At 37.1% G+C, this 15,542-nt stretch overlaps 1 protein-coding gene across 4 annotated transcripts in view; it reads right to left on the reverse strand.

Annotated features, from left to right (window-relative positions):
- Positions 1-15,542, reverse strand: part of SH3BP2 (SH3 domain binding protein 2) — a 40,626-nt gene that overhangs the window by 6,547 nt on the left and 18,537 nt on the right. Inside the window, exons 1-6 of one of the 4 annotated variants that reach the window (XM_052780631.1) lie at positions 12,475-12,912; positions 6,750-6,889; positions 5,559-5,661; positions 3,004-3,121; positions 2,337-2,407; positions 1,850-1,938 (exon numbers count right to left, since the gene is read on the reverse strand). In XM_052780631.1, the coding sequence (XP_052636591.1) occupies positions 1,850-1,938; positions 2,337-2,407; positions 3,004-3,121; positions 5,559-5,661; positions 6,750-6,889; positions 12,475-12,689 (736 nt within the window). In that variant the 5' untranslated portion in view covers positions 12,690-12,912. Of the gene's footprint in view, positions 1-1,849; positions 1,939-2,336; positions 2,408-3,003; positions 3,122-5,558; positions 5,662-6,749; positions 6,890-6,997; positions 7,292-12,474; positions 12,913-15,542 lie in introns of those variants that run through there. The other 3 variants (XM_052780630.1, XM_052780634.1, XM_052780633.1) reach the window with 3 other exon arrangements.

The raw sequence follows: 15,542 nt of genomic DNA on the forward strand, positions 1-15,542 counted from the left end.
AAGTATTTTTCAGTTGAATTTTTTTTTTAAAAGACTTGAAAAAAATTTATTTATTATATATTTTTGTCCACCACTCTGCTATTTAGAATAGGTGTTTCCTTAAATTTTGATGTCAATTAAGAAAGCCATCACTTAAAACAGTGGGAGATGAACTACACTGCACATTAATTTTTTTCCATCTTTCAAGTTTAAATTTTCTTTCTGGTGACACTTTCTAGTGTTATAGCCTTCCTGAGAAAAACTGAAATTGGTTGCAGAGACACAACTACATGGATGTACTGGCGAAACCAGTCGGAAAAAAAAAAAATCCCCAAAACCTAACACTAACACAGAAACATTTATGATTTTGCAATATGGAAGCCTAAGCAAGCCTAGTGATCTACAAAACAATTAATTCTTTTGCCTTGCTCTGGTAACAAAAAAATGCACCATAAGAAATGGCTTAAATGGTTTCAATGTTGCCTTTAACTGTAAGTCACAATAATCAAGACATGAAAAACATGCTACTTCTAGGCAGTAATTTCTCATCATTGACTACGATAGAGTCTCAAGGACAATATGCAGTATTTCCCCAAAGAAATGCACAAAAAAACCCGCAAAAAGAAAAAGGTAAGAGTATCTGATAAAAATCAGTTAGCTCTTCTAATTTTCCTAATTTGAACTCCTGCTAGGCTTCTTAACATAATTTGTATTGCATACAACCCTGCCCTCCCATAAACACAGAAGTACTAAACTACAATCCTACACGAAATGCTGATGAGTCTGTTTTTCTCTGCTTTGCAACAATTGAACCGGATTTCCTAAAAAGACTCACTCCTGCCTTTTTGTCCTAGTCAGGAAAAATAGTCAGGAATTTCCTTGCAGGAAATGAGAGTACTTGCTCCAATCAACCCTGCCCGTAGAAATCTGAAAGGGCAGATGGGAAAAGGCGTAGTAAAGGAATTATGTTGAACCTTGAGGTGAGGCTTCTCATGTTGGATTTTACTAACACGTTTCTCGACTAGGAGGTCAGTTGCTGAAATATGCTGTGAATGCCTATCTGACAGGCTTTCTGTAACGTCTTCACTTCTAATTAAAAAATAAACACACTCAGCCGGAACTGTTTACTGTGAAACAACTACAGCAATGAACAGGTATCAAACTGTGAATAAAAAAGGCTATGTTAAGAATGAGATTTTGAGAACCTTACTTCAAAAAGTCACTCAGTTTGAAAGTTACTGAAGAATGTTATCCTATGCATTTGACCTAGGCCCATCCTATGCCTAATGTAAGATCTTCCTGAACCGGAGAGATGATCAATTCTGTTTCATACTAAACAGACTATAACACAAATGCCACAACATCCCAGTGTGGGTGACTGCTTGTTTTGCAGGACAGGTGAATTAATTTCACCATCTAGATAGGAGGTAACTAGCTCCACAATGTTTTACTGCATTGTCTCCGCATGTTTTCAGAACATACTTTTAAGGGACTAATATCCTATTATTATAATTGTATTCAATTACTGTCAATAATATTCAATTATCATAATAAAGATCACTTTGTATTTCTACACTATGACCTATGGACATACTCAAAAGTTTTATCTTTTTGCTAGATCTACAAACTCTCCAACATGCAGTCTTAATAAAAATTTTAAATAGTATTATTAGGGTGTCAGACACCACCTTGAAAGATCTGAATTTCTTTAGTTACCATTTATTTTTACTAGTGGTTTATGGCACAGAATATCTGCTTCTGTTGCAAACTGGATCAGTTTGCTTAAGCTATTGGAATAATTCCTGCAGAATCCAGAAGAAATAAATAAGCAAATAAATAAATCTTATTTATCAGTGTCTAAATTTGTCACCTTCATTATCTGCTGAATGATGAGAATACTTGATATCAATGGGACGTTCTACTGAGCCATAGAAACTGTCTGCATCAGAACCAGAGTCACTGCAAAAGAAAAGACAGAGTACCTTCTGCATCACCGTGTTATCGGTCTTGGGACAGTAATGTCTGTTAGCAGGACTGCAGCACTGGAAAGGAATGCTGGAAAAGCAGAAGCAATCTATTCCTATTTACCAGTTAACAGCCAGGTATGGTGCTGCTGTCTTTTTAAAGTTTTTATTTGTTTTACACAAAGCTGACATTTAAAGTTCTCTTAGTAAAAAGATTTATTTTTGTCTTGGTATTCTTTAAACTATGTATTAGGAAGGCCTTTCATTCTTGGGCCTTACTGCACCTGTTTTTATTTCACAGTAAATCACTTGTAGGTGGAAAGAGCCTAAAACACCACTGTCAAGAGCTAGTGCAAAAGGGATAAAAAGCAAATAAAGATTAAGGGTTTATACCTGAATTCTGTTATTGTTTCTTTCTTCTCATGGTAGTGATCAATTTCCCTCCTCAAGGATAGCATCCAACTCTAAATAAGTATAAAAATACAACATTCAACACATCCATCTTTAAATCATTAAACAAAGATGCACAGCATTTGTCCTCTGTAAGAACAGAGTAACTGTGCAAAGAATCTACATTGAAATAGTATTTATCCATGACTTTATACTGAGAGGCCTTATCAGTCAAATGTTTTGACTATCTAAAATACTGTAAGAACATATTAAAATACTAAACTTTCATTTTGCAAACTTCAAGCTGTTATTTCTAAAGCCAGGCACTTGTTCACAGTGTGTTTACGGGTAAGAGATTTCAATTAACAGTTTTCATACTTTATCAAAGGCTTAACATACAAATATTTGTTCCTTGGCTAAAAATAAAACGAGGAATATGGAGAAAACCATGCCATCTAGTATGTCACTTATAGTCATTCCCTAAATTACAACTTGAACTAACGCTAACTTAATAGTTAAAACTTCAGACATGATTTTCAGAGGAGCCCAAAGAACTAGGTATACAAATTTCAGTGACAGCTGCGTGTCCATTTCAATTAGATTTTAGGGAAGTCCAAGATTCACTTTCTGCTTCAAGGAAAATTACACTGCAAAAGAAGAAGAAAGTTACCTTTCTTTCATCTTCAGATGAAGCTGAAAAAAACCACGTCCTGTGCTTCTTGCTAATGTGAACTAACTTGAAAGGAAACACATTGCTTGATGTTGTCTCCTCAGCTGCCCGCATAACCCTGACAAACAGAACAAACAATACATAAAAATCTTAATTTATAAAGTTAATTCTGCTGTGCAAGTCAAAGGTCTGATAGAAAGCAGTTTTACTGGCCAGTTTTACCTTACGAAAAATAACACCCAAGCCCAGGAAAACACCACAAAAATCCCCATATGTGCATTTGTAGTACTTCTCCATCAAAGTGGTAGGAAGGACAATGCAAGAGCGCTGACAGGAGAACAAGCACTAGCTAAACCACCAGCCAGACTTACAAATAGATGTTTTGACCACATTGAAATTCAGTAGTTTTAATGAACTGCATTAATTCACAAGCTTCACACCACGGTAAGAAGCATTTATGGTGCCTGTGATCCTTATTTCAGAAAGGTACAGAGGAGAAATCAAAACACAGCTTTTCCGTGAAAATAAAAGATAAGTTAACTTTTAATATTAGTTATTTTTCCACCTTTCCTTTATAAACAGTTTCTTGCACTTTTTTTATTATTTTAAAACAAGCATAACTCAACCTCTTTCACAAACTGCATTACATAAGTTTATTTCTTTTTAATTTTTCCCCAGAGGGGTCTCAAATGAGGAAGTTCCTTACACATACAGAAATTTGGTTGTAAATGCTCACTATAAGGCTTTGGAATAAAGGAGGAGACTAAAATCCTAGGACTGAGGGGAATCTAAAAGTAACATGTCTAAGATTTATTTAGCATATCCATAAAGAAATCTGATTAAATTTTTTACAATCATTATTGGGGCTTGCTTTCTTGTTCTTAAACTTTAACTCACCTATTTCCTCATATAATACAGTATTTCTGCAAGTCCTTTAATATTTAGGGAAGGTGGTTTGTAAACGTAGAAAAAAAGATTCTCAGGCACATTTGGTTTTTAGTTAGGTACCTAATCAGGATAACCTTATTTTGAAATAAAACATATCTAATCAACACCCCCAAGCTGCCATTAAGAACCATGTCAACTGCAAAATTATTTCAAAATTAGAGATTGCATCTTTTTTTAGAACCCCAACCCTACTTTTAAGCTGGAGGTTGTAGTTTTCTGCATCTGCCCAGTCCAAAACAAAGCCACAAAAGGAACTGTAAGTTATTTCACTAATGTAAGGCTAATAAGGATATTAATGTGGGAAATGCCCATGGTACAGCTGGGGCGGGATACTAGCAATAGGCATCACTATACATTTTGAGTCACTAGTGAACTCAGCACTTTCTGATCTCCTGTCCACTCTTAACAAACTAAGGCTATTGAAGAAAGACTGCAAAATACAAGTCCATGGAAGCCTTGGAGTGACTTGTTTTCACACAACCTTATGCAACTACCCAGTCTAACAAATTCTTTCATTTCAAATTATTTTTCAATAATGCTTGTGTCTGTGCATAACACTAACCAAGACCTGGTCCCAATTCCAACCAAGGTCTCTACAAGGCTGCTAGAATGCAGATTTATTAAAAAGTAACAACACAGTCCCTAGCATTTACAAATTCCATTGTATTTTTCACATTAATGTGATTACAGAAGCTAGTGTCATGACCAAGTTACAGTATAGGTTTCTTATACAAATGAATCTTGAAGTTTTAGTTGGCTACAATGTTTACAACTCCATTCCCATAAAACGTGCCATTGTTGTAGTCAGTTAGAAAGCTCTCACATTCTAATAAAAGATTTCCTTATTCCAAAAGTCTGAGAACATTATGCAGTACAAGAATAACATTAAAGTTTACAAATACAATAAAGTTGCAGTGGTTAGGACCAATAATGTGATATTTCTCTACATTGTGTCTCATTATTCCTTTCTTAGCATTAATTACAACAACAGCAAATTCCTAAAGTTAAGTTAGACTTCTATTAGTAGGCCTTGTATGTATGCTGCGCTCATATTCTGATAGTACTGGTTAACTTGAAAAAGACACCTATTTTGGCCTTCAACTTAAAAAGCAAATATTAAGATTTATAATGTGTAGTGAAATGAGTCAGACATTTTGCACATGCATTCTCTCATTTATCACTCCATAGTTGATTCAGTTTTGACACTAATTAGTGTTACTGAATCAGTAACTCCATAAATATTCCTTTCTGATTCCTTTCTATTTTTGTGACTATCATTGAAATCACTAGAGAACAAAGATCATTTGTCGGAAAGAATCCGCATCTACCTGCATGTGCAAAGTCTGCATTAAGTCGGTAACAAGAGTAAGCCCACTGCAATTTTAATAGCTTTAGTGGTTAAATTACAAAAGATGAAGGCTATACACTTGCAAAGCACAGGAAACATCATATATACAATTTGGAAGAAATACATCTCTTGGAATCTGAGATCAGTGCTTAACCAAACAACAGATGTAGTTGCCTTTAACTTTGTTGGAAGTGAAAACCATAGTTCCCTGCATTAAGTAAAAGGAGCTTGCATGTTAAATAAGTTCTTTGGCACTCACCTGTTGTAACCATTCAAAGAAAATGCACCCTGTGGAGATGCAGATGTGCTGCTCTTAAAATAGTAAATACATCCCTCATGGATAATCACAAATCTCAATGGCCCTGGAAAGATAACAAAAAAGAATGAGCAAAATATAAATCCAAAGGCAGTACATGAACTAGAACCTCTTAACTTGGGTAGAATTATCATTTAAGATTTTAGTAATCTTATTAATCATTATAAACAAGCACAAACTAGTTAAGTGACAGCTCATTCATGATTAGTCACATGATAAAGCTGTCCATTCACAGAGTTTCAGGTCTAAGGGTAGTATGTGCTTCCCTCATTTGAGAGGCAGCTGATCTGATAACTTCAAAAGAAGCCTAAGAGACTGCAGGTCTGACCTCCACCTGTGCTTCTTTACTAGACGAATAAGCTAATGTAAGAATGCAACTTAAAACAAAATGGGAGGAGGGTAGCCACAGGCTACAAATACATATTTATGTCCATCCCAAAACTGTGACAGCATCTCCCTCTCTTCTTTCACCTCAAGTACATAAAGCTGCCAATAAAATTATGTTTTATTTTCTTTTTTTAAAGGGGCCACTTTATCAAAGGCAGTAATCTTTGTCCTTAACTATATTAGTATAGTTTAGTTATAAACAGGGATAGCAAATGAATAGCGTATAAACAAACCCAAAATCTTAAGTTTTCTCCATGTAAATAGATTCTGATTCCAGAAGCAATTACTGTTTTTAAGTACAGCCTAACGTTGGCAGTGAGAAATTTCCATTTCACAACAGCAGTAGGAAATGGGGACATTTTTCCACTACAGAATAACGGACTGCAAAAAAAGCTGAGTACCAATTTCTCTTAGAAAAGAATATTTGAAATTGATACATATCCCAGGTATCTGCTTCTGTCTTTAAAATCTTACTTGTGAAGGACTTGATAAGAGATTTAACCAAGTAAAAGAAAATCAACCACAACATTTATCATCTAAGATTTACAGTTCCAAAACAATTAAAGGAAATTGTTTCAATATGGGTCTTTCATACATATATTCCAGTAAAACTGTAATTCAGTACAGACAAAGTAAGCAAAAGAACAGCTTCATTGAATAGTCTGCTAACATGAAATGTGGCCCCAAAATGGCCCCAAAGGCAAGCATTTAAAACATTTAATTTAGTTAATACCTCATTCAACTTACACTTCAAGATCTGCAGCTGGGTGCCTCCCTTTTTATGAAGATACCCTGATTTGGTCACTCCTCCAGGCATTGTCAAAAGGTTTTGTGCTCCAATTGCCTTCATTGGGACTGGCCAGACCTGCTCCTGTGAGGCCATCGTTCTGCAATTTAGAATAATTAAAAACAGTTTAAAACTTAGATTTTACTTTAAGAAATGAGTACTGAGAAACAAAGCTTGTTTCCTTAAACAAGTTTTCCAAACAACTAACATGGTTCAGCAGTCAAGTATGTAGCACAGACGGGTGTTCACAGATTCCAGGAAGTTTAAAACGTATAAAACAAACATGGTGCAGAAAGTCCCGATTTATTTTTATACAGCTCTCAAAAGTGATTGACAGTTGTCGAAACAATGGAAGAGTGCTTAGTAAATGTTATTTAAGTATTTATATTTTAAAAATGCCCCAGGTAACACTGTGAGACTTAATCAGGCAGGCGACTAGAAAGAAAATCAGTTTCTTCGCCAAAGTTCTACGCCATGCATGTATATACAATGTAATTTTCTGTATAATGAAGGAATCAACAGTTGTATTTTAGTAAGTATCCAGTATCTGCAGTATCCAGTACTACTTACTCCTTATATTTGCATGTTTTATTCTGAATGAAATCATTAGTATATAATCTCATACTGGATGTCATATGTGACAGCATCCTGTGCCAATGAAGTTCATCTCAGATTGCTGCAGGCTTACATTTAAATTAGATATGAATTATTAATGCCATGCTCCACCAAGCACCTTTGCAGTTAACACTTCTTCTGCAGTCATCTTAAACAGGTTACCAAAAAAATTAGTTTGTTAAGTAGTATTTTTTTCCTGTCTGATATATCACTATGACACCTTTCTTTCTTCAACTGTTAATGGAACTAGGCTAAAAATCCTACTGTGTATACAGAAAAGAAATCATGCATGAACTCAATGGGAAGTTAGACCTAGACATAAAGGGTCTGTTATCCTCAGGTGTAGGGCTAGAGACCTTTGCTGGTAAGAGGCAAACTAATAAAGTTCCAGTTAATTAGTTTCTGATAAAGGAATGATGGTTTAGAACTGAAAAGCTTTTAGTGGAGGACTGAAATCTAATGGATCCTGTTTGCTTCTCCTTTCCCCAAAAGGGACAGTAAGGGAAATCAATAGTGTAGCTCAGTATGGGAATCCAAGAGCCTACAGCACAACACACCTACCCAAGCACTAGTCTCTCCAGCCTAAGATGGCAACTTGAAGTACCCATACTGAAAAGAATAAGCAAGTGATACAGTTTTATTGAGGGATTAGTTGCAACAGCAGAGAACCTATCCCTTGTATATGTGTTAGAAAAAACAGAAATGCAAGTCAATTGATCTTTCAGTGTATCAGCTTAGGATTTAGATCTAGCTGCTTGCCCTTTGCTGATGATGCCTGTGTAGGCAGGTGTGGAAATTACTAGCAATTTCTACCAGGAGAGTTTAAACTCAATTAAATTCTCTAGGCAGCCTAGAAAACTTAATCACAAAAATTAGGTTTTAGTCCCCAGTGTTATAAAACAGGCACAAGCAGAGAAGATAGGATCCAAGGCCCTAGAAAGGTTCTCACAGCAGACACTGCAAGGCACCATGGTTTCCCAATTTTCCTCCAGGACCTTCCTGCTCACCAGAAGGTAAGTTACTTTTATTGTACTCAGGTATATCCTTCCTTCTGCTATTTCCTCCCTGTTCTTATTATATGACTGAGGTCCTTCCAAGCTGAGTTGTTCCTTCTTCCTCCTCCCCACATTGAAGTTTCTAGCAACAGCAATGTGTTAACAGGTCCAAGAAGCAGCTACACACAGGTATTTTATAGTTTTTAAGAATTTTTAAAAAATAGTCATAAAAGTTAACACCAACACCCCTCCACCCCCCCCAAAAAATCCTTCAAATTAATTCTCCACATCTTGCAGAAAAGTCAAAGTGAAGGAAACGGAGAGCATTAACCAGCTGGCTGCTGATACCAAACCACACTGCAGTACTGCTAAGAGTGATTTCCTTGAAATGAGGAACGCAAAAGCAAGTCCTGGGCTAAACTTTTCTTTTAAGAACAGGCACATCAACATTCAAACATTAGAAGTTAATTTATGATGAAGTTATTTCAGTCTGTTTCTAGTTACATTCAGAAAAAAGAATAAGTAAAAATGGAACCTTTTTATTCAAATATACTCTGATGTCAGTTTTCTTGAACTAACTCTAACATTAGTCTCAATGCCATCCAACAGTTTGAAGTTCATCATGGGTCTTCAAATCCTGTGTGCTTTTACTACAAAGAACAGAACAAGAAAGGACTTAAGGACCTAGCCTTTGGTGTGAAACTGTTTCAGTGTTACGTACTTAGGTTGAAAACATATCAGAAAAGGCAGAGTTAAATGTGTCAGAGAGGTTATCCAAAAGAACCAGTAAGCTGAGATTTCTAAGAAGCCAATGACAAACACTGGGGACAAGGGTATCCCACCCTAGGTAAATACAGAAAACAAATATTTGACTAGGTCATGTTGGCCTTCAGTATGGGAGTAGACTAGTTAGACTACTTGCTAAAGCATGCCTGGATGGGGCATTTTCTCCTCCACCTGAAAAGCCAGAATATCAGGCAGACAGAAAAAAAAAAAAAAAAAGTGGAAGCAGAAGAGCAAGCAGCGGAAAAAAAATAAATCCAGTTCTACAGTCTGATGACTACAGGCTTTAACTGAGGGGAAAGGACATCAGAGTATCAGGTTCTGCTTCCTCTATTCATGATCATTTCTTACTTTTAGCTACTTACTATAAAACGGTCCTGAGAATAGAGACCAAACCTCGGAACTTCCCCAACCCAGCTAAGTGAATAAGAGATGTGGCTGAACTCCAGGCAAGCAAGTACACATTGTAAGAGCTAAAGAGCCCACCTAACATACCGGACTTTTCAACAGATTTTGAGGCTGCCATGCCTATTTTCTGGATCTGTGGCTTATAGCACTCCCCATCACATCTGTAGACTCCTCAAGCACTTTCATTTGCAGACGCACAGGGAGGACACTGGTATTCTGAACTGAAATGTTTGGTAGGCTTGTAAAATCCATTTAAGTACTTGAATTTAGTCCCAAGCAGATTTCTCTTCTTTTCTTGACAGTACAAAACAACTCTGGAAGGACATTAGATGCTATTTTGCATTAAGCTGCTGGGAGAAAGCTGTCAAAACAATGCAACCAATGGATCTTTATTGTAGCGGTGAGAAGAAGGAAAATCAAATGCTCTTGAAGATTTTTTTTGGCCTTAGCATCTACAATATGGTTGCCTTTAGCTCACTGAAGTGGTTCTGTGCCTTCCACTCTTATTTTTTTAAAACGTTACGTGAGGAACAGATCGATGTTGCATTACCAGGTATACACAACAGCAAGCACTGAAGTCACTGTAGAGCCTGTTAGCTCCATGATCATTAAGAACAGAAAGACATCTCCAAGTTGTTTCTTATGCAGTTACATTCTTGCACTACAAGAGAAAGACCCCACTACAAATTTTCGCCCCAGGTGCACCAGCAGAGTCTCACAATCGGCATGGAGCTGACAATGAAGCTAACAGAAAGGGCCCCACTAAGTGAAATCAGAGCCAAGCCATGCTCTCTTTCTGACGCTGGTCCTTTGTTACAAACGGAAGGTACCATTACTCACGCATCATTTTGTGCAAGCTTCTAGTAATAGCTACACACTTTATTCTTCTTTCCACTCACCAAGGGATGCGTATCTTTAAATTACCCATCAAGCCTCCAAACCCATTATAAGCGACTATGGAATCAACCTTCTCCCCCACTGAAACAGCACTGAACTGAACCCTCTGAACCAGAAGAGGACAGCAGCAGACAGTGAAAGGCCTTGCATCGCTTTGTTTCTCAGATGATCCCCATGACAATTCTATGCCTGTGAGGGAAACGATAGGCCTTAGAGTTTAATAGGAAAAACAGTGGAACAGGAGTTTATAGGATTTGCTTCATCGTTCAACAGAGCTTTTGGAAAGACACACCAGTGCAGTTCACTGCAGTTCAGTGCAGAACAGCGTCAGTCTCTCGAGCATGACACACAGCTTATACACTTACTATTGTAATTACTTCACATATACAAACTGGTCTGCCAGACTAAAAAACAAACCAATTTGCAGTGTATTGTTAATGTATCAATAAAGTCAGTCCAAGTCTATCACGAGTATACTTCTCAAACACTATCACAATGAGCTGCTTTTTATTTCAAAGTACGATGAATAACAGCATGAAAAAATGTGAAATTACACAATTCATCATGTAACCTAGATAATGCCAGTTTCTTCTGAATCACAACAATAATGTTACCAAGCTCAAACTCTAAATGGAGAGTAGACTTCTGTTACTGTGTAGTATGCAAACGTATACATTTGTGAAGTAATTTTAACCTATCCCCTCAGTCAGCATATATAGAATAGCTAGATTGGAGGCTAGGGCATAACTTTACAGGGTAAAAGTCCCTCCACAAGTAAAAATAAAATTCTGCCACATTAAAAATCTGGATTACATTATAGAAGAACACTTACCCCTTTTGGCTTGAAGAGCTATTGGTATTCAACCCAATTAAAGCAAGTACAAGCTGATTCAACTAAGGATTGCATCCTGGAAGAGCCATGAGTCCTCAGTTCTTGCTTAACTTCAGCAGAACATATGGCAGATGTGATCATCTCCACATCTTGCAGTATATAGGCATAAAACCCCTCATCTCTGAAACTACAGCTGCCAAAACTCGTATTAGAAGTTCTCACTTTTTATAGTAACATTTATGGTCTGTCCTGGAGCCCAGTTTGGTCATGCTGAAAACAAATAAAAAACAGCTTCCAAAGCTGCAGTACAAAAATTAAACCTGATCTGAATTTGTAACAAGTATCTCTATGCCAATTATGCCTGAGAACTTTTTAAACTCCGTAATATCTCATAACCTCTGGTGTTTAAATCTGTTTTGAAAGTAAAACCTAGCAAAGCAAGATGCTAGTTTCCTTCTGAACACATAACTTACATATAACGTTACATATATAACACACAACTTACAGAAACAAATGCATTCCTCATATAATGCAGAGAGGGACTTAAGTTTCAGTCTCTACAAAAGGCTTAACCAAAAATGAGGCACCATTACATACAGCAGAACTGTAAAATAAAAGCTTCCCCAATGTGCTCTGAGCAATTCTGAACAAAAACTAGTTCTCTAATTCAACCACCTAAACATTTAGCATCTGTTCTTAAAACCACTTTCTGCAAAATTCTCAGGCCTCTTTTCCATATATTAACCATTCTCCAGTATTTCTAAAATACTCTTCCATATCTCTCATACGTTTTTGGTTACACATTCCATTTCTTAATACTTCTAACAGCCCCTTTCACAATAGTCTCTCAGAAGGATTAATAGCACAGTACAAACACTGTGAAGTCAAATAAATCTTACAGGACAAAGGAAACAGAGAATGAAGCCCAACAGAAATACACTGTTGTAAGTAAGCTTACTCAGTTTAACTTGCTCTGCTTTTCTGGCAAACGCTTCCAACCAAGACTCGCCTCATCTCTTCGCCCTTCAATTCTTTAGTCTTGAAATTTCTGCATGAGTTGAAAGTATTTTACCCCAGATACCATATTCTACTCTTAGTCTGCTCTCTACCTAAATGAGAAGATGACAGAAATACAAGCCACAAATATGCACTAACCTGGTGACCATTCCTGATCGACACATAGTTTTTCTGCCAACAATTTCACCAAATGATTGTTTCCTTTGTGAAGACAAAGCCATTAATAACTTCGGACCCCTCTCAGGCATGACAGGAACATCTCTGCGCTTCTCCCCGCTCTGTGTATTATAAGGTAGCTGCTGTACGCTCAACACACAAAAGGAAAAGAAACTCTGCCCCAACTGCTTGTGCATCTGCACTGCGGCCAAAAGGGACGCCTAGGCAATGACTTGTTTCCTTTGTTACTTCCTGTTTCCCCCAGTGTTAGCAGGCAGCACTATCTTTGTCAGATTTCCCAACTTCCCAGAGAGGTTATAAATCAAACCCTGCATACCTCAAACATCTGTCAGACGTCAAGCCAGAAAGCAGAGGGGATTTTCCACTGTTTGCTTGCTTCCTACTCACCTTTCAATCAACTACTTTCCCATGGGAGAAAAAGTAAGTAGTCCTTTTTTCTTACAGTGGACTCAGGTTCTCACACCAGCAGAGGCACAGCTCAGAAATGCTGCCTGTGCTTCTGAAGAGCCTGTGCTTCAGGTATTTGCACTGCACCACAGAACTACGATAAGTATTTCATCTCTGTTTTCTTCTTTGTAGCTGGAGCTTGTCCTTCCCTCTTCAACCCAAGAAATTAACAATAGCCATTTTGAAAGATTATGCAGCATGTATGTGCTTTAGAGAGTCTTGCCTGTACATTTGATGCTATGCAAACCACAAAAGACAATAAAATTCAAATCCAAGAGGCTCACAACACAAGGGCAGCAATTATACAGGACAAGTATCACCAACTGATGATGAATAAATGCCATTGTTTTACACTTATCTTCATCTGGACCTCTTAAAAGGATTCAAGTGTTTCACTGACTGTCTGGAATTAAACAACACCCCAGACTAGAACATTCAAGTAAGACAAAAACAGCTAGCAAGTTTCAGAATGATGGACAAAACCTACACACATAAATATGCCAAGTAAAGCTTACTTCATGTATTTTTGTGGAAAATGACATCAATCTCTACTCCAAAATAGAAGGAAGAAGTTTCTATACAATGTCTTTTCTTTGTGTAAACTACCCAACACTCAATGCACAGAAGAAAATAACATTTCAGATACTGGCCATGGCTGTATTGGCTAGAAAAGCAATTCTCAGTCTTCACCATAGGGCATCCATTTGCCCTCCTTCCATAGCCAGGCTATATAGGAAGGGGAAGCAAACCATATATACCACACACCTGCTGTTAGCTAAAAGGATCAGCATATCAACACAAAATCCTGATGCTCTTTAATAAGAATCAATATCCAGTTGTCTCAGTAGCTTAATTAACAGATTTTTCACACAGAAAAGATGTAGAGGACTACATCTCAGCAATTTGTGAATTAAATTCACTTGCTTTATCTGCTACAATATCAGTTACCAATTTAGACTTTAAGCATTAACACGCAATACTTTAAAGCAATCTTTCCTTCCCCAGTTCTCTATCTAAGCATACTCTTCTAAGCTTGCATTACCATCTTTGCAACCTGTATCTCTACCTCAGTAAAAAAGAGATGATCAAAATGACAGCATTTGAGTGTATGTAACACTAGAAAAAAAATCAGTTCCTCTTTCCCTTTTCTGGTCTGACACACAAGTCTTGGTTTTCCCGTCCAAACTCCACAACTACAGTACGATGCTCTTTGGCCTCAACAGTCTCATTTTAATCATGCCTCATTTATCCAGCACATGTTCCTGAAGTACTGCTTTTCCACTCTAACCTTTCTGATCCTGTCCTCTCCCTTTGTTCACTTAAGCATTCAGAAATACAGTATTTTTCATTTCACGTTCTAAGATCTCCATTTTATTTTTTTTGGTGATTTCCAACAGTAACAAGATGGTCACAGAGTTAGAACAGAAGCCATTTCATATGTGCACACATACAAGCTGGTGTTCCGCTAGGGAACAACAACAAAAAAAATTTTAGCTGTTTCACAATTTTGGAAGAACAAAAATTCAACTTAACTTTCTAGACCGAACATTAAGCAGAAGGGTTGTGTTTCAAAATTGCAATTAAAGAGTCTGAAGAGACATGAAATATTCATGGATTTGATTAACATGTCTGTCATGAAAGTGAAAGAGTATTAAATATATCCTTCCTCACAACACAAAAGTCTGTCTTGCAAGGAACTCTGGTATATGGTTTTCAGACCACTAACCTTCATTTATCCCTACAAAATCAGTGGTGAGAAGGAACTTTGCACCAAGCTAGCCTAGGGAAAATTTCACTCAAAAGGAGTTACTTCACTTATTTAGCATTATGAGATTTCACTCAGATAACCTTAAAAGGAAGAACCAAAGCATCAGGAACCAACATTTGGATTTCATTCCAGCCGGGCCACTGCATCAGTCAATCGTCTCTGCCACTGTTAGGAACAGCTCTTGCTCCCAGTCAAAAGCAATCCTACTTATCTTTAGTTAATGGAAAGCAAGAGCAATCAAATATACATCTAGCACTATGCTGTCCTTGTCAGTGTAAATTCACTAGTCTAGCTGAAGGGTTGAGTTGTCTCTGCAGCAAGAGAGCTTCCTCTTGCTGACCAATTTACAGGAAACTGCAAGAATGGAGTGTACATAAAAGCAGCACAAGAACACAGCAACAGGAGAGGCAGAAAAATTAACAAAGCAACAACAAAAACAAGCATGAAAACCACTTTCCTTCAGCTGCAGCAAGTAGTCAGCTCAGTAGTCAAGTTCTGTTCAGAATAAGGTAAGAGTTCATACATTATATATTTCCATAAAAGCCTACAGTATAGTAAGGCATTAAAGAAGGCCACATTCTGTTAAAGTTTTACTGACTTTAATAAGCTTGAATCAGGAGTAGATTATTATGAGTTTTATTATTTCATTAATTCTACCAAACTCGTTTAGTCCCAAGTTTCCAGATCACAGCGGAAACAAATCCACTATATTGAGAGATAATATATGTCAACTGTATACTCCACAACTGCAGATTGTAAAAGAGCAAGTGTAAATTACTCGCCTGAATCCTTCATCTGCTAGGTAAGGCAGTCC

The sequence above is a fragment of the Harpia harpyja genome, chromosome 2 (genome assembly GCF_026419915.1).
Source record: "Harpia harpyja isolate bHarHar1 chromosome 2, bHarHar1 primary haplotype, whole genome shotgun sequence".
Lineage (NCBI taxonomy): Eukaryota > Metazoa > Chordata > Aves > Accipitriformes > Accipitridae > Harpia > Harpia harpyja.